Source organism: Rissa tridactyla, chromosome Z (genome assembly GCF_028500815.1).
Source record: "Rissa tridactyla isolate bRisTri1 chromosome Z, bRisTri1.patW.cur.20221130, whole genome shotgun sequence".
NCBI lineage: Eukaryota > Metazoa > Chordata > Aves > Charadriiformes > Laridae > Rissa > Rissa tridactyla.
Genome location: NC_071497.1, coordinates 35834002 through 35855175, shown reverse-complemented (window position 1 = coordinate 35855175; position 21174 = coordinate 35834002). Strand labels below are relative to the sequence as shown.

At 42.2% G+C, this 21174-nt stretch overlaps 1 protein-coding gene across 2 annotated transcripts in view; it reads left to right on the top strand.

Annotated features, from left to right (window-relative positions):
- The window catches only part of SHB (SH2 domain containing adaptor protein B), a 68854-nt gene that overhangs the window by 9534 nt on the left and 38146 nt on the right, over positions 1–21174 (top strand). For both annotated transcript variants that reach the window (XM_054185602.1, XM_054185603.1), the window contains exon 2: positions 12543–12660. In XM_054185602.1, the coding sequence (XP_054041577.1) occupies positions 12543–12660 (118 nt within the window). The remainder of the gene's footprint in view (positions 1–12542; positions 12661–21174) is intronic.

The following is a 21174-nucleotide window of genomic DNA, read 5'->3' as shown; positions in this document are numbered from 1 at the left end:
TCTCTCTGTGCAACCTGTACCAGTGTTTAGTCACCTTCACAGTGGAAAAAGTGTTTCCTGATGTTCAGATGCATGCTCCTGTGTTTATTTGTGCCCATTGCCTCCTGTTATTGTGTACCACTGACCAGAGGAGTCCTCTCTGCATGCCCCCTTCAGTTATTTGTACACATTTATAAGATCCCTGCTGAATTGTTGCAGCTCGCTCAGCCTTTCCTCGTACCTGAAGTGCACCATGTCCTTTGTAGAGCTGGACTCTCTTGAGTATGTCCATGTGTCTCTTGTACTGGTGATCCCAGAACTGGACCCAGCAGTCCAAGGCCTTACTGAAGTCCAGGCAGACAATATTCGATGCTCCCCTCTCAGCTACCAGCCAGTAATTTGGACTTCCTGACCATAGTTTCCAGTTCTAACTGAAAAACTAACAGAACCACTCATGGTTGCAGTGTACTGCAAGTACTTGGGACGTTTTCCATTGGCAGTATGGAAGGCCAGCCTAAAGTTAATTGCTTGTTAATATATGACTTTAAAAAATAGCTATAGTCAGTTTGGTCTGGATTTAAAAAACCTGCAGAGCTGCTTTGTTTCTATATCTGATTTCAATACATTTATGTCAGCCACTAACGCCTGAATTCTTGTGTTGTCTCCATGTGGAGACATGGATATGGATATTGGATTATCAGTGCTATACTCCCAAAGGATTTCACAGGGTTTATGTGTGAGAGTGATAGTGACTACTGGGGGACTTCAGCCACTTACAATTTATAACATGATATTTCATTATGACTGTGGACTAAAGGCTGCTGAATGGAACTACGGGAGGAGTGTGTCTCCCCAGAGTCTTCCTTCTCCAGGCTGAACAAGCCCAGCTCTCTCAGCCTGTCCTCATATGAGAGGTGCTCCACTCTCTGACCATTTTTGTGGCGCTCATCTGGGCCTGCTCCAACAGGTCCGTATATTTCCTGCGCCGAGGACTCCAGAGCTAGATGCGGTACTCAAGGTAGGGTCTCACCAGAGCAGAGTAGAGGGGCATAATCACCTCCCTCAACCGGCTGGCCATGGTTCTTTTGATGCAGCCCAGGATACAGTTTGCCTTCTGGGCTGCAAGTTCACATTCTTCACTCATGTCCAACTTTTCATCTACCAGTACCCCCAAGTCCTTCTCCAGAGGGCTGTTCTCAATCTCTTCGTTCCCCCAACCTGTATTGATACCGGGGCTTGCCCTGACCCAGGTGCAGGACCCTGCACTTGTCCTTGTTGAACCTCATGATGTTCACATGGGCCCACTTCTTGAGCCTGTACAGGTCCCTCGGGATGGCATGCCATCCCTCAGGCATGTCAACTGCACCAATCAGCTTGGTGTCATCTGCAAACCCAAACTATTCTATGATTCTGTGGAATGGGTGACTTGTATTGTCTGTGTTTGCTGCACTACACAAATGTTGCTGACAAGTTTCCAGCTGGCTTTCAAGGATGATGGAAAGTGTTGGAGGCAACATAGGTGCTGTTGAGTTGGGCATGCTGTCACCATAACTCTGAGGGTGCTTGGTGGTATATGTATCCGCTAAATCCTGAAGTAATTTTAGCTGCTGATCTGGCATGGGCAAAGAAACACTGATGGCATACAGGGAGGAAACGTCAAGTTCAGGGGGAATTTCAGCTAGGAGTCCTGAGCTGTGATGTAGGGATCCTGGCTCATCAGGGAGTGGCGTTTGTTTTAGGATTGTTTCTCCCTTGTCCATTGTGGGCTGAGTGCTGGGCTATAATATCGGTCTGCTCTGTGCAAGAGGCTTCAGTAAAGCTGAACACCAGACTGGAGAGTGGGGAGTTCTGGAGTGACTTTCTACCCAGGATAATGCAAGGCAGTGAGTCCTAAGCTGTGCAGTGGAACAAGCTAATCATACAGACTTTTCCACTACCATTGTGTTATTAGGAAAATTGTTGCGGGTGCTGTCATTGGTCAGTCTTTGGCACTAAGTCCAGAGAAGCCTTGTGGTAATAGGCAGCTGTTGCTGTTTTTATATATCCAGGTTGTTTTACTGGTCTTCCAGCTGTAGTATAGTATTGAAGAGTGGCCCTCTTGCAGCTGGAAAGCCTGCACAGAGGCACTCTTATCACTCTGAAGTTAAAGCATTTAGTATGCTGTAGGAGTCAACATGCTCGTGTTGCTGAAGGTAAGGTGGAAGGAGGCATGAATAGTTTTCAATGGCAGCTGGAGGTGAGACTGAAATGCCCTGACTTCAGAAGCGGCCAACTGTGTGCAGACCTTTGGGCAGAACAGCAGGATGCTGGCTGTGTTTCTCTTTACAGGGTGATAGGCTGGAGCTGCACAGCTAGTCCTCTCTGAGGAGATAGAAGGGTGCACCTCTTTCTCTTCTCCCTTCAGCTTTCTGGTGCAGAAAGAGAAGCCATGTGGCCCTACTGCTGCTCAGCAGGTTCGTGCCTTATCTTTGAGAAGTCAGGTGGGCTGCAGGGATGCCCCTAGAAGGGTAACACTGCATGCAGTAGTCTTCCAGGTCCTAACATAGTTGCTTTACCTCTTTCTGCTTCTACATAAGTTCACCACTTAATCTTTCTACCTGTTGATTGCTATGGGGGTCTATACTCAAAAAGCCAGCTGTGTGAGAGAGGGAGGTAATCCATTGCTTTTACATGTCTTTGCTGATTCAGTAGTGATGACTTTGACCTGGTTCTAGCAGCTGACAGCTTCCTGGAGAAACAAGAGAAAGCCGCATGCTGCAGATGCAATGCATTCATACGCTACGTCACATATGAAGACCCTGGAGCATTCCTTGTAAAAGTTAAATTTGCATCTGTGAACAAGCGTTAGCTTGTATTAGAGGAACAAATAATAAATAGTAGTAGTGAGATACGTCCCTATGATTGCACTTTCTTTTGTCATTGTGTTTTTATATTCAGCCAGCAATTCTAATTAAAGCCTTCAGACTGATAAAGCTAATAAATGTAGCACACAAGGAGGAGGTATGTTGTTTAACCTCAAAAGGTAGTAACAGTCTGCATATGGCTAAAATGAATAGTGAAAGAAAAAAAAATCTTCTTAAAAATGAATGCAGTGTTGCAGTTTGCATGGGTGGCAAAAGAAGGCAGGTGAAAAACATCAAAATGCCAACAGCAGATTTATTGCCTTACAGGTTCTGACTTTAAATACAAGTGAAAGCTACATGGTGGATACCACGTATTGCCTGTAGAAGGATTTTTTGTAAATTATTGAGCTGAGTCCAGAGCAGTCCATCAGTGTAGCACTTCCATGTCTTCCATCTTCATGGGTACCATAATATCTGTGAATGGAAATGTAGTCTATGCATCTTCTGACTCTCTGATCTACATATCTTCTGTATGATCTCAAACTGCTGCTGTAATATACCAGTCTTATTTAAGTAAATTTAGGTTTTCTTGTTATGGATGTTGAAATGATTTGTAAAGTTCTTGAATCTACATTGTGTGTATGTACGTACACATACATATATAAAAATATGATAAATATATAAAATATATAGTTATCATTATTATGTGTTATTTTATATACATAAACATACATATTGCTGGAAAGAGGCTGTGGATCTCTCGTCTTTGGAGACTTTCAAAACTTGTGTGGGCAAGACCCTGAACAACATGGTCTAGTTTTCACATTACCCCTGATTTGGGCACAAGAGTGGTTTAAAGGTCTTTGGAGATCTCATGGAACCTAAGTCTTAATGTAGCTATGATGTTCAAAAACTGCCCTGGAGCTTGAGTGTTGCCAACAGACTTATATTATGTTAATATAGTGCATTCCTATAAGGACAGTAGCGTAGGGTCTAAGGTACAGCTCTGTCATGCTGGAATGCTTTTTTCCCATTCTGCAGAATGGATCTGTGCAGTAAGTGAATGTGGAGTTAGTCTGATAATAGCCTCTAAAGCATACCAGCGTACCTTCTTCTGCAAAAGCATGAAAGAATGAATAGGGCTTTTTTTAGATCAAGTGCATGTGTATACAGTTGGGCATGGCTGGGTGAGTCAATAGGAGAGAATGATATTGTGAGGACGCTAAAGCAGGTCTGAGTACTGTGCTGATCAGCAAGAAAGAATGAATTGTGCTTGCTTCTATAGATTGTCCTCTGAGTTTTCATATGGGTGTGTGCAGGAGATGGGTTAGTTAAGTCTGCATATGAACATGGAAGTACTGAGACAATAAGCATAGCTAAAACAGCATTGCACAATTCTGCTGCAGCAGTTTGTGCCACCATAAATCCACCTTTCTTACTAGTGAATGATAGCACAAATATTATCTGTAGCCTTTCCTTCAAAACAGATCAGATAAGGAAAGAGGTCTGTATTACATGTTTTTACACATCCAACTTAAGGAGAACTAGCAAGCAAACTGTTATCATTAGGACTGTTGTAATATGTATGTGGAAGTGAAACCTTCTACAGACAGAATAAGGTTTTGCAGTTTATTGTGATTTAAAGGGCATTTTAGTTCTAAATGAGAAATTAGGCACAATAAGAACATGTATTGGAACTTAGGTAAATGGCTTTTAACCTGATTAATGAGGAGAAAGGATCAAGAAAAGAAAAAGGTGAATCTCTGTTTCCCTTTTTAACCACCAAATTTGCTAGTAAACTGGTTTGCAATCTGATCTTGTGGTGTCCAGTTTGCCATTGTATTTGCTTGGATCACTGAAGAAATGTCTATTCTATATATTTTTACAAGCCTCATTGCCCCCCAAGCTCACTGACACTGGTATAAGAGAGATGTTTGTGTCTCTAAACATCCTTGTATATGACCTTGCCTACAAGTAGTTGGTTATAGTGTCCGATTCTCAGACATTAACACAGAGCACTGCCCCGTGACAAAGAATATGGTTTGACTTCTCATTCCTTTGCTGCCCTGTATCAGTGTGATTGTATCCTTGTCTAACAGTATGCTGGGTGCTGTGTTAAAGTGGAGGAAGTAACATGAGTCCTGGAAGTTGAAACAGCATATGTTGGATGCTGGGTATAGATATAAAAGGAACTGTGGTACAGATCTTTCTGTACATGTCACTGTTTCTCTAAATGTTACTGTAAAACAGTCCATTGACAAGCAAACAGAGATAAGGTGTGTTTGGAGTAGTTCTCCATTGTGCATGAACTCTTCAAAATTATTTTACAAAGCATTCTGCTAATCACAGTGCATGGGATACAAATATATTTTGGTTGGACTTTTTTTTTTTTTTTGGCCTGGTTTTCTGAAGGAAGCAATACCTATTAACTGGTCTGTCTCTCCTTCCTTCCATAACTCTTGGATCTATTGGCAGGTGCTGGAAGATGTATTTTCAAATTTAAAATAGTTGAGTGATGGGTCAAGGAAGGACCCTTTTCTTACTGAGGGGAAAGCAGGTAGAACTCTGTTTTTAAACTTTCAGCAGAAGCATCTGGGTGGCCTGCATTGGCCTATGTCAAGTATTGCGGCCTTTCAATGCTTAAAGGGGGCCTACAAGAAAGGTAGGGACAAACTTTTTAGCAGGGCCTGTTGCGACAGGACAATGGGTAATAGCTTTAAACTAAAAGAGGGAAGGTTTAGACTAGATATAAGGAAGAATTTTTTTACAATGAGGGTGGTGAAACACTGGAACAGGTTGCCCAGAGAGGTGGGGTAGGTGTCCCATCCCTGGAAACATTCAAGGTTGGTTTGGATGCGGCTCTGAGCAACTTGATCTAGTTGAGGACGTCCCTGCTTATTGCAGGGGATTTTGGACTAGATGACCTTTAAAGGTCCCTTCCAACTCAAACTATTCTATGATTCTATGAAACAGGGATACATGTGGGGTAGCAGGGAACTGCAATTACTGCCTGAGGAATCAAGGGCATAGAGGAGAGAAATGGGGAGGCAAGAACACAAGAACCATTGTTTATATATCAGCTTGTTAGCATTTGGGTCGTGTCACTGTGAGTGTGTGGGCTTGTAGAAACCACAGAGAGTGATTCATCTTCTCTGAAAACTAAGCCTTGTGTATGGGGGAGCGACTCTTGAAACCCTGTTATTAAATACTGGCTTTTTTATGTTTTTTTTTTCCCTCAGCACCTCGCTACCAGTTCACACGTGTCTTGGAGATTTAGGAGATAGCTTTCCCAATTTGTGTTTCAGTTACATTTTAGACAAGGAATGTGTCCTTCTCTGGAAATCAAAGCTATGAATGAGGCCTATAATTTCTTCTGAGGGCAGAGCTGATGCAGGTCTTTCCAGCACTCAAATTTAGGAGTAGAAGGAAAGGCTCTATACACAGCTCCATCTGTAAAGCAGTTCTCTAGAATCATGACCTAAATTTATGACTCATTAGCAAGATATTAAAAATATTTCTTTTGCTCTTCCTGATCCTTCTGCAGATCCTTTTGGGATTTCAACCATGTACAGATCACTGTATTTGCAGGTTGTCCAAGGCTGTGAACTTTATTTTGAAAAAAGGCCGTACTGAAGCTACAGGGAGGATTACCCAACAGATTCTTGAACTCAGTGTTTCATGGAAGAAAAGTATAAATGCAAGTCTTTATCCATTTCAAAAACAAATCCAGACCAAACTTTGCAGTCCTGCATGCAGGCTGAGCTTTGTCCAGCTTCATCATCAGAGACCTTTCTGATATATGGTTGTCTGGGCATTAAATGAGAATATTATTTTTAAGGAAACATCTGCCTAGGTCATGTTTGGGATGTGAGACCTGGAGATCGCTTAGGGACAAGGAGAGAAATTTGGTATTTGTCAAAAATTTCACATGGTTTTTATAAAAAAATCAACACAAAACATCAAAAATACCGTAATATAGACTGACTTCTACTGTAGCTAGTGACTGGTCTTTTGTGACTATAGATTCTCAGAGAAGATGAGGAATTTTCATTACATTGTGTTAAATGTGTTAACCATGATATTCTCTGACACAAACTCAGTTTCTAACTGCTCTTGTCTTCTGTATCTCTGCTGACAGTCACCTGTTCTTATCTGTGGTATTGGTGGATTTAATGCTGGTCAAAAAAGCTGAGAGCGGAATATGTAGTCAGCCTTTTTTATTTTTAAATTTAAGTATACATTGATAATAGATTTATAATATATAATATTTAATAGTAAATCTACCCCCCAACAAAGGTCTCCTGTAATAGGTCTCCCAAATATGTGGCTGACAGGACAGTTCTTTTGGTCTTTTGCTTTATGTTGTTTATCACATTTCGTCTTGGATTCTTCTAGAATAGTGAATCCTTAGTCATGATGGCCACTAAATCAGTCAAATAACAGACCTGTGATGAAGTTGCTGTTTCAAGGATGAATCTTTTGTATTTCCTTTGAGTTCAAAGAGGGGTTATCCCTAAAGACTCAATTTATTTCAGTGTGATAAGTTTTCATTGGTTTCTTTTTTGTTTGTTCCCTTTAAAATGTGCTTTTTAGTCAGATAGAGATATCTGCAAAATTGTGCATTTACATATGTTCTTTGTTTTCTTCCTGTGGCTGCATATGCAAATCATGCTTTTGCATGTGCAAATACTCAAACTTGTTTTTAATATAATAATATGTGTAGGTCTTAAATGGTATTTTTTTAAGACTGCAGAAGAACAAAGACTATGCATCAACAGTGAGGCTTGCACCTTAGTTAATATACGTTAGAGGGGGAAACCAGAATCTCAGCTTGTATTTAATTTTCAGGGTTGGGGGGAGGGGTTGTTGTTGGGTTTTGATCTTGTATCTATTAACTGACTTCTTAGCTAGAGCTATGGGTTTGAATTTGTCAACTCGTCTGGTAACTGAGCCATGCTCCTTTTCTTTTGTCTTTAACAGAAAACCTGTTATGGAGTGTTTCCTAAATCCTTGTTCATCTCTGATCACGGAAGCTCAAATACAAGTTTTACTTACTTTTTGTCAATGCACTTCTATATATGTGTCGGAGTTTCTTTTGCTTGAAGTTACTCATGCCTCGAGTTACTGTTACTAGATCTACATGACAGAAAACAATATTGTCTGTGTATAGGGAGCCATAGGATGTGATTGTATAGAACAGTTGTTGTAGGAGCTCACAGTCCACTCTGATAATCTTGCATTCTGTTAAGAGATAAGCCACAGGTCTTTAACAATAGCCCTGACAAATGCAGCCAATTGAGACATGAATTTGGAATCTGAATGGCTGCCTGAGGCCTTCCAGGGATTCCCTGACAGCTGTGATTCATTTTGACAGGTAGGACCCACATGAAATGTGGGTGGATTTGTCAGAGAGGAGAGGCAAGTTAGCTGTGTCCCACTCTAGTGGTCAGACCCTGTGTGTGAATGCCCTTTCTAGCATGCTGTTACAAAATCTCAGTATGTTGCCACGCCTCTGATTGTGTCTAGGGTAGATGTGGCAGGTACAGCATTACATCACGGGTAGCCTGGCTAGTTGAGACTTCTGTGAGGGATGCGTTGGCAGATGATGGATGGCATCCTTTCCCTTCTGTTTCCTGTCCTTTGTTTGTCAGTCACTAAAATAAAGGATCAATTCAGAGGCCAGTTGAACAAGTTTAGCCATTTGCCTTGGAAGTGCACTTAACCCAAGGTATGGGAGAGGCACTGCATGCCGGCCTGAAGTTAGGATCTTCTGTGCTGGCCTTGGCTTCCAGACTACAGCAAACAAATGGCTGACTGAGACCAGTTTGCTGGGCAGTGGCTGAAAGGTTGTTGGGAGGGAAAAAAACAACACAAATAGCCCTGTCTGGAACACTGATGAGCCGTGGAGAACATGAAGCATTTTGATTATCACACAGAAAGGCCTGCTCCTACATGCCCATGGGGGATAGGTGACAGCAAGGTGCTCCCACATTGGATCTTCCTCACATGGTATGGAGGTGATTAAGATCATGATCTGCAGAGCCCCACTGCACATGCAAGGGATGCATCTAGGATACTTATAGGCTTGTGAACAGAACTTGCATGTAAAATGGGCTTGTGTTTTGTGAGGATGGCATAAAGGGGTATGAGGACAACGTATTCGTATCCTCTGGTGTGAAGCAAATGTTTTTTTTATTATGTTTGCCGTGACTAGAAAACTCTTGTACTCAGAACCTTGTCGTTCATCACAAGACTTTGTACTTTGTCTGACTTTGTTTGACCTACTGCATATAGGCTTGGAAAATGAGCTTGCTAAGGTAAAAGTAATTTCTGGAGAGATGGCACAAAGACTTGCAGAATAGGAACCCTGTTTCTGACTGGGATTTCTGAGAACAGGAGAAATAATCTTCCATAATGGGATTGTGAAAAGGAGTTTAGGCATTTACAGTAGGTATGTCTTAATAGAGCTAACATGCATACTCATTTGAGGTTTTCAAGCCTTTTTGAATGAAGTCTTCTTTTTGAAAGAAGTAGAAAAACTTGAGACTTCCTAGAAGTGGAAAATTTATTACTGTTAGCAAGTATAGAAGAAATGAAATGTTGGCACTGGCCAACTGCTATATCTAGGCTGAAAATTAGTAAATTTTAATATATATGGAAACATTAACACTCAGCTGGGCAGCCCTCTGACAGCTCTGAACTGTAAAGCTACTTTTAATAAGGAAATACAGATGTACACTCCAGGAAGGTGAAACAGACTGCTCTTTCTACCTGACTGAGTGCTGAAAAGTGCGTTTGGGGTTTGTTTGGCAGTTTTGTTTGTTTTTTTGGTTTTGGGTGGGTTTTTTGGGGGAGTCATCGTTTGGCAGAGTAGGTGTGCCCAATCTGACAAATCTGGTAGGTGACCTGATTGAAAACATAGTTATGGTGAGCTGTATACAATCTCACAGTGCTTGTGACACTATTATTCATCTGAAGGGGAGGACACAGCTAGGGGAAGTTTGCAGTCCAGGGATTACTGTAGTGGATATATTTCCAGCCTCAGTCTGATCTGGTACAGATTTACAGATAATAAAATGTAATAATAGTAATAAATACAATATTCACAGAATCATAGAATGGTTTGAGTTGGAAGGGACATTAAAGTTCCAATCCCCCTGCCCTGGGCAGGGACACCTCCCAGGTTGCTAGACCAGGTTGCTCAAAGCCCCATCCAACCCGGCCTTGAACACTTCCAGGGACGGCACATCTCTGAGCAATAATGAAATAATGTGGTTTGGACCTTCTTACATTTTCTTTATTTTCTTTGTTAGAAAGCAGCTTTTGCTTTATTAGACCTCTTCTGAATAACAAGTTATTTGCTTTAGTCCTTCTGTTTATGTTCAGTACAATAAGCTCCTGAGTATGTTGCCATTATGCTTAAAGCAAATCAGTCTTGATTTTTATCTTGTTTGACAGCATTTTATAGATATAATATCCCTCCTAGTATAGTCTTGGCAAATGGAGAAGAAATATGAAATAACTGTGCTAGACTGCTTTCTGTTACATGTTTTAGTACAGTTATGTCAAGGATTGGGAAATATTCCTTGTCAACGTTTTTAATAGGAGAGCACAGAGCTCTTGAGAGGATTGCACCAGAAGACTAAATGGGTGGAATTTCAACTGCAGCACTTTTGGAGATAAAGCTGTCCTTGTGACTAGGAGAAATTACTGCAAGCACGTTGTTGTCTTTGTCTTAAGTGTGTGCAGCTGCTGTCACTTGATTTGCTGCCTGGGCATATGTTGCCAGACATGAGGGAAGAGATTTTTTTCCTTTGGGTTAACTGTTTTTCACAATAATGAGGCAGTAATTTCAGACACTGAGAGAAAGAATTATCTTTTCCTCCCGCTATTATCCATGCCAGTCTGATGGTTTCTGGTCAAACAAAAACTTCCAGTCACTTTATACTTTGAGTGTAGGAAAACACAACTAATTTGTAATTAAAACATCAATCCCAGATACTTTGGTATTCCAGCTGTTAACCTGTGACTGTAGGACACTGAGTGTCTTCATCTGACATTTACATCTGTGTGTTCAGTGATGACAAATACATCTTTTAAAATGTCCGTTCTTTGGGATGTGCTTGCAAGTGATATGTGTAGTCCAGGGGTTGGGAGCTTGTGCTGAAGAGTGTGGTGGGTTTTTTTGGTTGACTTTTTTTTGTTTTGTTTTGTTTTGTTCTGGGAGACTTTTTGGTAAGCAAAATAAGTAGTATAAAATCACAGCGTGGCAGTGTTCCAGGGCCTGAATAGCGACTCCAAAAATGTGTTATATGTTTTGTTCCTTAATCTGAAAGGAGATCTCTGCCTTTCCTAATACAGCGCTCATTTACTCCATGGCATTTGTGCAAGCGTTTGATCTGGAAATGCTTGTGTATCCTGTTTTTTTGCTCTCTCTTGTGGGGTATGCCAGCAGCAGGAGACAGAAGCAGATGCAGCTTCAGTCTCGTAGCTGGCAATGTACTCCTGGTTCTTTGTTGAAAAGACTGAAGCTGTTGGAACAGCAGTCTGCTGTCAGTCTTACTGGTGCTTGTCTTAAAAATGTAAAGTAGCCAATGGGATATAAGTCTTGGTTGAAAAATCCCTCTTAAAGAGAATACGCCTTCAGGGCAAAACTCTTTGGGCTTGCCCTGCTTTGAGTGAGGGGTTGGACAGGGGTGATACCCTGGGGTCTTTTCCCACCTGAATTATTTTATGATTCTGTGGGGACTCTGATGCTGAGGCCTGCCTCTGCCCTCTCTGCCTCAGTCTCTTTTGACTGTCCTACACTACATCTCTATGCTCTGCAGTAATTCTCACAGGAGGATTTTTTTCTTTGCCCTGGTCCCCTTGCCAGCTTCTAGAAACCAAGATTAACTCTACCCTTTCAATAACAGGGAGGAATGATTCCTGTTACTTGTATAACCAGTGGGACTTATACAGCATACGATTTTGCAGCAGACAGGGGAGCATGGTAATGTAGGGTAAGGGGTGAGATTTTCTAACCTTCAGTTTTTTTCAGTCTCCTAATGGAAGAAGGAAACTTGTTCTTCTGACAGATAATTTATTTTTGCTGCCTTTTGTCCTAGTTCACAAAATAAAGTTAAACATAATGTTCCTTTGAAAGAAAGTGGCACAGGTCGGTTCAAGGAAATAAGTTTAAGCAAGAAGCTTGTATTGTGTCTTGTTCCTTTTCAACTGATAGCTGAAACTACAAAGCTTCTTATTAATGCGGTGAAAAGAATAGCCTTTGAGTATTTATTTGAAAAAAATGTAACCATATTTTCATTTATAGCTGATAAACCTAAAGAGCAGAGGGGGTAAAGTAAGTGCAAGCAAAAGTGTGTTTTTTTGTTGATATTAGCAAACTTCTCTGATAAGAATTGCAATGGGTTGACTGACTGAATCTTTCTAATTTGTCCATCCCAATTATTCCATATCTCATGATTATCAGAAATCTTTTGACATAGAGTCTACCTTTGTGAGGTTTCTGGTATGAGCAGGAGCACACTTCTATTTCAGCACCATTTAGTAACTGATTTGTGGCAATTTTGTTTTTATCCTCTGAACTCAGACTGTACTTTGAAGTGGCATAGGATGCAGCTGTGTGAAACTGGTTTTATTGCTGGCAGGGTGTTACTGCCTTCTGGTTTGCACACCTGACTCGGAGATTCTAGTAACAGTTCCTTTCCTGTCTTTCAGGTATTCATAGCTGATGACTACTCAGATCCCTTTGATGCCAAAAGTGAGTTGAATGGAATGGGAAAAGGGGAGAACGCTGGCTATATGGAACCGTATGAAGCCCAGAGAATAATGACTGGTAAGAAAAGACAGTTGCACATGTGACCTTTAATTCCATGGCAGTTCACATGGATATCACAGCTGCTATGAAACAGAAATATCCCTTGGCTTGCAAAACCATGTTTCTGAAGATGCTTAGTAGTAAATGCTGCAGAGACTTTTCAGGTGCCTGCGCATGCCTTCATGTTTAAAAATACTGCTCTGGACCTCGCTATTGAATATAGGTGGTTTGTACTGTCATGGGGGAAGATGAAAATGTGAGCAGTTGGGGTGTGTATTGCTCAGCTTGCCAGTGTCAAGGCTGTCATCTGTGTACATAATAGGGATGGCCAAAGCATGACATTGTTAACACCATGTTCACTTAAAAACAGTTGATCAGTTTGCTTATGGCCTTTTTTTTCCTCTATCAGATTCAGACTTCTTGGTCTTCCCTCTGTTGGGGGAGGGCTGCAAAGCTACGTCTTTGTGTAGCTGCCTTCCTGCCTTCCCTCCTCACTTCTCTGATGTTTTTTTGTACCAGTGGTCAAAATGAGACACTGCAGGATGCTTGTGAGCCTCTAAATGCCATTCTTGGTAGTGTCCTTCCTTTTTGGTCATGTAGGGAGGTGGTTAATGGTGGTATTGTTGTAGGAGTTTGGACTGTTTGAGTCCCTTGTCCTGGTATTGTGCAACTGTACTGTCTGTGTATTTTCCTCATATTATCTGCATCCATTTCCTACTTGTTGGTTGTGCGATCTGTAAACTTTGGAAAGGTATGGAGCTGTACATTTTTAATTTAGGATCATTTGGCTTTGTCAAAACACATCTTTGGGCAGATAATTTGTGCATTTCTTGGATTTGTACAGCAGGTCCTCTTTTTCTCATTACGAGGTAAAAGTCACTCTTGTGCCCAGTTAAGTTGATTGTATGCTTTCCTTTTCTATTGGCAGCTCCTGTTTTGAGTGCTCAGGAAAAATTATTCAATGGGGGAAGATGAGGCTGTTGGATGCAAAGATCCTTTTTTCATGCAAGTGTTCCTATTTTTCTTTTCTTAAATAGCATTTCTGAAGAGAGACACAGGAAATGACGTATTGTCTGGAAGTTTTCAGCATCTTATAGAGGGACTGGGAGCTTTTATTTCTCATTGGTGTAACTATATTCGTTCTCGTTGAGTAATTTCTCGGAAAAACAAATTAGTCCCAATAAGTTCTTGCTTTTTATACAGCAGTGATGAGCATTTGTAGTTTTAACTATGAATTTTACAGTGCTTTGTTTTCTTTCTTCCTGTGTTAACGACAGGAGCTTATTCTATCTTCTCTTCCAGATTAACTGTGATAAATAGGATGGTTTAGTGGACAATACTGGATGGTTTAGGCAAAGTAAGGGAGAGTAAATTTGTGTACCCTTGCAATTCCAAGGCACCCTTTTGCCAAATCGGTGTGTGGTGCAGCAATAAGCTGTTACATCTGCTCCGTAAAGCAAACATGATGCACTCTCAAAGATGCTAAAGGCAGTTTTGAGACTGGGGTTTAATTGAGTGTAATGATGTAGCAAGTGTTCTGAATATGCATTTGATTGAGCCAGTAGAAGGTGCTTGATATCTCCCTGAAGATTAGTGTTTTGAGATCCAGGTATTTAGTTTCCAGTCATCTTATCCTAATGCTAGTAGAAATAGGAAAACTCTTGCCATAAACCTCGGGAAGTCAGGTTGTATTCCTGTCCTGTTGTAAACATGTTTGATTACAATGGATGTTTGATTTATTTTATTTTTTTAAAAAGCCTTTAAATTGATGATTTCAATTAGCTATTGAATGGTCTATCTGATTCCATGCTGTCTATGGTTAGAATTGGGTTTAATCAGGCCTGAAGTTTCTTCTGCTGATAGTGTCCCCAAAAAATACCGTCTTCTCAGATCTGTGGTTATGTCGATTGAAAGAAAGCAACCTTTATGCCAAGATTTGTAAAGGCTTTTCAAGGAAAGGCTTGACCTGAGGTTAAGGTAGAGCATGTTCAGAACAAATGTTCATAAGAAGCTGTCATCTCCTGGCAGCCAGACATACCTGCTGGCCTGTGCTGTTATTCATAAGTGTCTGTCCTGTCTTCAGGAAGTCCATGTCAGATGTTCAGAGAAAATTCCTGGGAAGCCAGTTCCTGGTGTGCTTTGTGGTGTGCTCTCAGCCTGGGTGGGTGTGCACACAAAGTTGAAAGAACAATGTTGCACCTTTGCCTTATCCCCAGCCTGTTTGGGGATTGGTCGTCCCAGTGTAAATACAGAAGTGTGGAAGTTCTCTGTGATCTTAATCTGACATAGTGTATCCTGTACTATGCATGGAGTGAGCTTCTGGCCTGGCTGCTATCAGCATGAAAACAAGTAGAGATAGCTAAGAAGATGATGATTTCTAAGGATCCTGAGAAGTAGGTGGGCCAGAGAGAAAAAAGTAACCTGCTAAGAAGTTACTGGCATTGCTGATGCTGCCTGGATAGCCATATCCTGGCAAGAAATAGATAAGGAAGGATTGGAGGCAAAGAGAAGAGGAAAGAAGAAACAGTGCAAGTTAACATTACTGTGACTGGGGGTCCTCATAAAGCTGCAACTCCATTTGCTGGTTTACATTGGGGCTAACAGCTGAAAGGACCCTGTTCTCACTTGGAGTAGCAGTATAAATCCCTTTGTTGCCTTGCAAGGGCTAGACTGTCCATCCAAGCCTGTTGTAAGTATGGTGTTTCCAATGCTTTCTTATACAAGCTTTCAATTCTTATTTTTCCCCTAGCATCAGTCTGTAGCTGCTGCAATAGTTCCTGCAATAGCTGTTGCAATAACATGTAGCCCATCATGGAAATAGGCCTAGCTGCCTTACCAAGCCTGTAACCAAGTGTCATTGCTTGGATCAGGTGTAGGAGATACTTCAAGCTTGAGAGAGAGTTTCCCAGAGGAGCAGTGGCTGGAGATGCTGCATTTGAACAGAAGTGAATGGTTGACATATAGGCCACAGTGGTAATACCCGTAACATACAGACTGTTTCATCATCCATTCTTCTTACGGAAACTAGGGGAAGAAAAGTTAGTTTCCATCTGAGTATTTAATCCCATCAGCCTGCACTGGATGTCAAATATTGTAGAGGAGTCTGTTTGTTTTCTGTGGTAATCCCTTGCCCAAGAGAAGGAAAGATGCCTTCAGTTCATAGATATGGCAGTGCTGGGGAAAAATGTGTTGCTTTTTTTTTTTTTTCCTTTAAAATCCCCTTAAAGTCATAAGGCCCTATTCCAGCCATACCTTGTGAGCTGGAAGGTGTAGTACCTTTCCACTTTCTTCTGACAACTGCATGCATTAACACAGCTCTTCCAGGTATCTCTGTCTCTCAGAAGGGATTAAGTCAAGTCCTCAGACTGCATGAAACATTTGCAATCAAATACCAAATCAAGGCAGTCTATACCACAGCCATCTGTGTGCTGTATTATAGAGTACATCTAAAACTCACCTTTGGAGGAGGATCCAATTTTGGACCATCATTCAGAGATAATGCTGTCAGCCAACTTGTTGCACAAAGAACTGTACCCTTTTAAGGTATGATAAAGAATACTGTCTACAAGAATGAGACAATAGACTGCGTCTGTTGCCCTTCTTAACTTGCTGCTTGGCTTTAAAGGGAGCCCCTTACGTCCAACTCACAATTTTTTGAGTACAAGGTACCTAGCATGCTGTACATGCTATAATATAAAAATCAGTTTATTTGAACAATAGTAAAATTAAGGTCAGTTCAAGTCTCAAACTAATTTCGAACCACATTATCAAAAATGGAGGGTGGGGGTGGTGAGGTGCTTCTGTGAGAAGGGAAGTAGAAAGCATTACCTGAGGGGCATGCCTACCTTGAGGGATGTGAGTTGGCAAAAACACTTCTGTCTTTTCCAGATCAGGAGCTGTGTTTTCTGTGCTCTAGAACGGGTAGTGAGGAGAGTTCGGGCAGACTAGGCCCTTGAGTTAGGGCAATGGTTTTAAGTTGAGGTAAGAACACGGAACATCAGTGCCTTGATTTCTTAGAGGCCTGGAAGTGCCTTAGCTCTGTGCCCTGCCTGGAAGTTTGAATGTACACCATGTTTTTCCTTTGTGTTTTTAGGAATCACCTGTGCCAGGGACTTTAGCCCTTGCATGGTGTTCTGGACTCTGTATCGTGCATCTGCCTCAAGGATATGGTAGACAGGGAGAAACCCCTGTTCTTGTATTTCAGAATTCTGTAAACTTCAATGGGTAGCATTTCTGAAAATACTTTTCCTGAGATGTACTATGCCATTCTCGTGGCCTATTCCATTCCTCATGGAGCAAATGCTTTGTTGTAAACAGTCTTCAGAAGGCTGTCATAACACTATTGATAAATATGCACTTCTGTTTGCGGTGACTTTTGAGGCTACTCAGGGCATAAAAAAATGTCCTTGCAGACAGTCAAAGGCAGGTGTTTGAGGAAGCAGGAATTCAATTTTTGTATTGATGCATTTCTTACGAGAGGCTAGTCACACAGTCATCCTGGGAACTGGGCGTATTAGATGCTGTAGGTGGGATATGCTGACCCACGATATCAGGGGAAGTGCTCTATGTGCATTGATTCAGTTCCCAATCAACACAGCAGCATGCTGCTAGTACCCCTTGAAGACTGGAAGATCTAAGTTGCAAAAAGGCTTCTGGCTATAAATGGAAAGCTGAGTTCAAGTCTCCTGGATGCAGCTAAATTTGAAAAGAACTTGTCCTTCCCTATACAAGCCTGACTGAACAGACAAGCTCGTGTACGTGCTCCGTGGGTGGGTGACTGATACAGGAGAAGGATCTGTGTGCTGGACCTGAAGAGCTGGAATTTATTTCTAAGGATGCTCTAGAGCATGTGGATCATGGCACAGAGATACCTGTTGTCTTTCCTTGTGTTGTTCACTGTGTTCATCAAACTGGGTGATGACACATCTGCACTATGAACTAAGGGAAGTGCTCGATGAGGAATGGCAGAGCCTCCATCCAGAAGGGCCTTAATAAATGTGAGGATTGTGTCAACAGGAGCTTTTTTGAGGTTAAACAAGGGGGATATTAGAGAGAATTACAAAGGAAAATTCACAGGCTCACAACATTAGCAACCTCTTTGGTTTCTTCTTTTTCTGTGTATTTATCATCCTGTCTATGCAGTAGAACAGCAGTAAGCAAGTTTAACTAGCTCACGCCTAGGGATTTTGTGCTTTGCCTCCCTCTCCATGGATGCAGGAAGATGAGCCTCCTCTCTAGATGCAGGCAGTGCTAGAAGAGCAAATGCCTTCATGCACTTCGCTGCTTCTTTCCAGGGACTGCAGTAAGTCTGTGCCTGAATCACAATGGAATCTCCAATGCATGACAGAGAGCCTAGCAAAGGTGTGCACCTGCCTTAACTGGGAGCTCCCCATGGACATGCTGGGAGCAGTAGCCCTGTGTTGCTGCAAGCTATCACAGAAATGCTGGGAGTGTAGGGAAAACAGCATTCCCATGAACCTGCACCTACTTCAAAAGGTTTTGGGTGTCAGTTTCCCTTGTAACTGGAGAGGTCGTTTTTTTGTTCAGACATGTAACTTCATCTGAATAGTCACTACAGCACATTGGTGGTGAGTCAGTTCTTGTAAAATTCTTTAACAGGTGGCCTCTGGCATGTTGCTTGTTGGCGCTGATTTTACCACTGAAAATAAAAGAGCAACGATAATTACTTTGATAAATATTAGGCTGCATAGATTAGCATGTACAGCATGGGATGTTTAGAAAGAACATTTCTGGCCTATTGAAGGTCACTGAGCCTAGCAAGCCAGGTTTCTTACTTCATTAGAAATTTGGACAGAGATTTCATTCAGCAATGATTTTAAGGAAAGAAGTTGTCTAGGGACAATTAAATTAGAGGACTTCTTCCTTTGCATTAGGTCAGATGCGCATGAATTGAGGCTGGATCTGCTTCAACATAAGTCCTTACCTTCTCTCTGAGCAAAGCAATAGATCTCACATATGCTGTGAAACTGTATCACTTTAGATCTATGTCCAGTTGCCACAATGATCAGTGCTTGTCTTCCTGTCTTTGTGGAGCACTTCACACCCCATTATTGAGTATGAGGAGATAAGACCAGAATTCATAAAGTCTTAGTTCTCATGTTGGGAGAGACTGTGGTGTGCTGTGGTTGCTATAACTAGATGTGTAACTGGGAGTGGAAACCAGCTGTGCATAAAATGCATAGCACTTCTCTGTGTTTAAATCTGTCTCCTCCACTAAAATAATGTAAGGCATTTTCTCTAATGTTTAGTATTATGGTGGTGCTTGCTGCTCTGGATAGTGCATACCAGTTTACAAATGGGTGAAAATAAAAAACTAACTCTTCTCTACTCTGTATAGCTGAGTACCTGTAAATTGGACTTTTCCTGAAAGACTAACCATCTCCCACCTTGGTCTGGAATAGGAGTTAGTAGGAGTTAGAGAGACCCTATGTCTTGTCACTCAATGCATCAGTTGCATGTGCAGAATTTTGTTCCTTAGTTTCAGTGTACACATATTGTCCAGAACGGGTTTAAGCCAAGATTTAAATGTCTTTTTTTTTTTTTTTCTGTTTCACAGAATCACAGAATGGTAGGGGTTGGAAAGGACCTTCGGAGATCATCTAGTCCAACCCCCCTGCCAAAACAGGTTGGACCTAGAACAGGTTGGACAGGAATACATGCAGGCGGGTTTTGAATATCTCTGGAGAAGGAGACACAACCTCCACAATCTCTCTGGGCAGCCTGTTCTAGTGCTCTGCTACCCTCAAAGCAAAGAAGTTTTTCTTCATGCAGAGATGGAACTTCCTGTGTTCCAGTTTGTGCCTGTTGCTGGGCACCACTGAAACGAGTCTCGCCCCATCTTCTTGACACCCACCCTTTAGATTATTTATGAGCATTGATGAGATCCTCTCTCAGTCTTCTCTTCTCCAGGTGAAACAGACCGCGGACTCTGAGCCTTTCCTCATGAGAGAGGTGCTCCATCCCCTTGATCATCTTCATAGCCCTCTGCTGGTCTCTCGACAGCAGTTCCTTGTCTTTCTTGAACTGGGGAGTCCAGAACTGGACACGGTACTTCAGATGTGGCCTCACCAGGGCAGAGTAGAGGGGGGAGGATGACCTCCCTCAACCTGCTGGCCACACTCTTTTTAATGCACCCCAGGAGACCATTTGTCTTCTTGACCACAAGGGCACAGTGGTGCCTCATGGTCAACTTGCTGTCCACCACGACTTCTGGGTCCCGCTCTGCAGAGCTGATTTCCAGCAGGTCAGCCCCTAACCTGTACTGGTTATTCCTCCTCAGGTGCAGGACCTTAGGGAGGACACTTGCCCTTGTGGAATTTCATTAGGTTCCTCTCTGTATGGCGCCACAGCCTTCTGGTGTGTCAGCCGCTCCTCTTGGTTTTGTGTCATCAGCAAATGTGCAGAGGGTGCACTCTGTCCTCTCATCCCGGCCGTTGATGAATATGTTGAAGAAGCCTGGATCCAGTACTGACCCCTGGGGAACACCGCCAGTTACAGGTTTCCAACTGGACTCTGCACCGCTGATCACAACCCTCTGAGCTCTGACATTCAGCCAGTTCTCAATCCACCCCACTGCCCATTCATCTGACACACACTTCCTAAGCCTTTCTATGAGGATGTTATGGGAGACAGTGTCAAAAGCCTTGCTGAAGTCAAGGTAGACAATATTCACTGCTCTCCCCTCATCCAGCCAGCCAGTCATGCCACCGTAGAAGGCTATCAGTTTGGTCGAGCATGAATTTCCCCTTGGTGAATGTATGCTCACCACTCCTGATAACCTTCTTTCTTTTACATGCTTAGACATGACATGCATGATGAGCTGTTCCATCATCTTTCCAGGGATGCAAAGTGGCAGCTCCCTCAGCACTCGTGGGTGCATCTCATCAGAGCCCATGGATTTGTGGGTGTTGAGTTTGTCTAAGTGATCTCTAACCCGATCCTCCTCGAGCAAGGGAAAATCTTCCTTTCTCAGGCTCTCTCTTACCTCCAGGGTCTGGGATTCCTGAGGGCCATTCCTTTCTTAGCAGTGAAGTCTGTAGAAAAGAAGGCATTCAGAGTAATTCTGCCTTCTCTGCATCCTCCGTCACCGGGGATGTCACTTCATTCAGCAGCGAGCTCACATTTTCCTAGTCGTCTTTTTGCTGATATGCTGTTATACTTCTTCTTGTCCTTGACAAGAAGGTTGACATCCCTTGCCAGGTTTAATTCCAAGTGGGCCTTGGCCTTCCTTGTTGCATCCCCGCATACTCTGACAATGTTCCTATATTCCTCCCCTTTCATGACGGAGGAATGTTTCATCTGTTTTAACACCCTCATCTTGCTCTTGTGACTTTGTGTAGTCTGGAAATGGACTAAATGGTGAAACATGAAACACAAGCCTGAATATAAATGGAGGTTTTTCAGCTTCTTGCCATTTCTTCCCATTAAGACACAACTTACGCCCAAAATAATGGGAACAAGATGTCCAGAACTTGGGAAAGGTGGGTCAGCATCATAATAGACTAGGTGAGA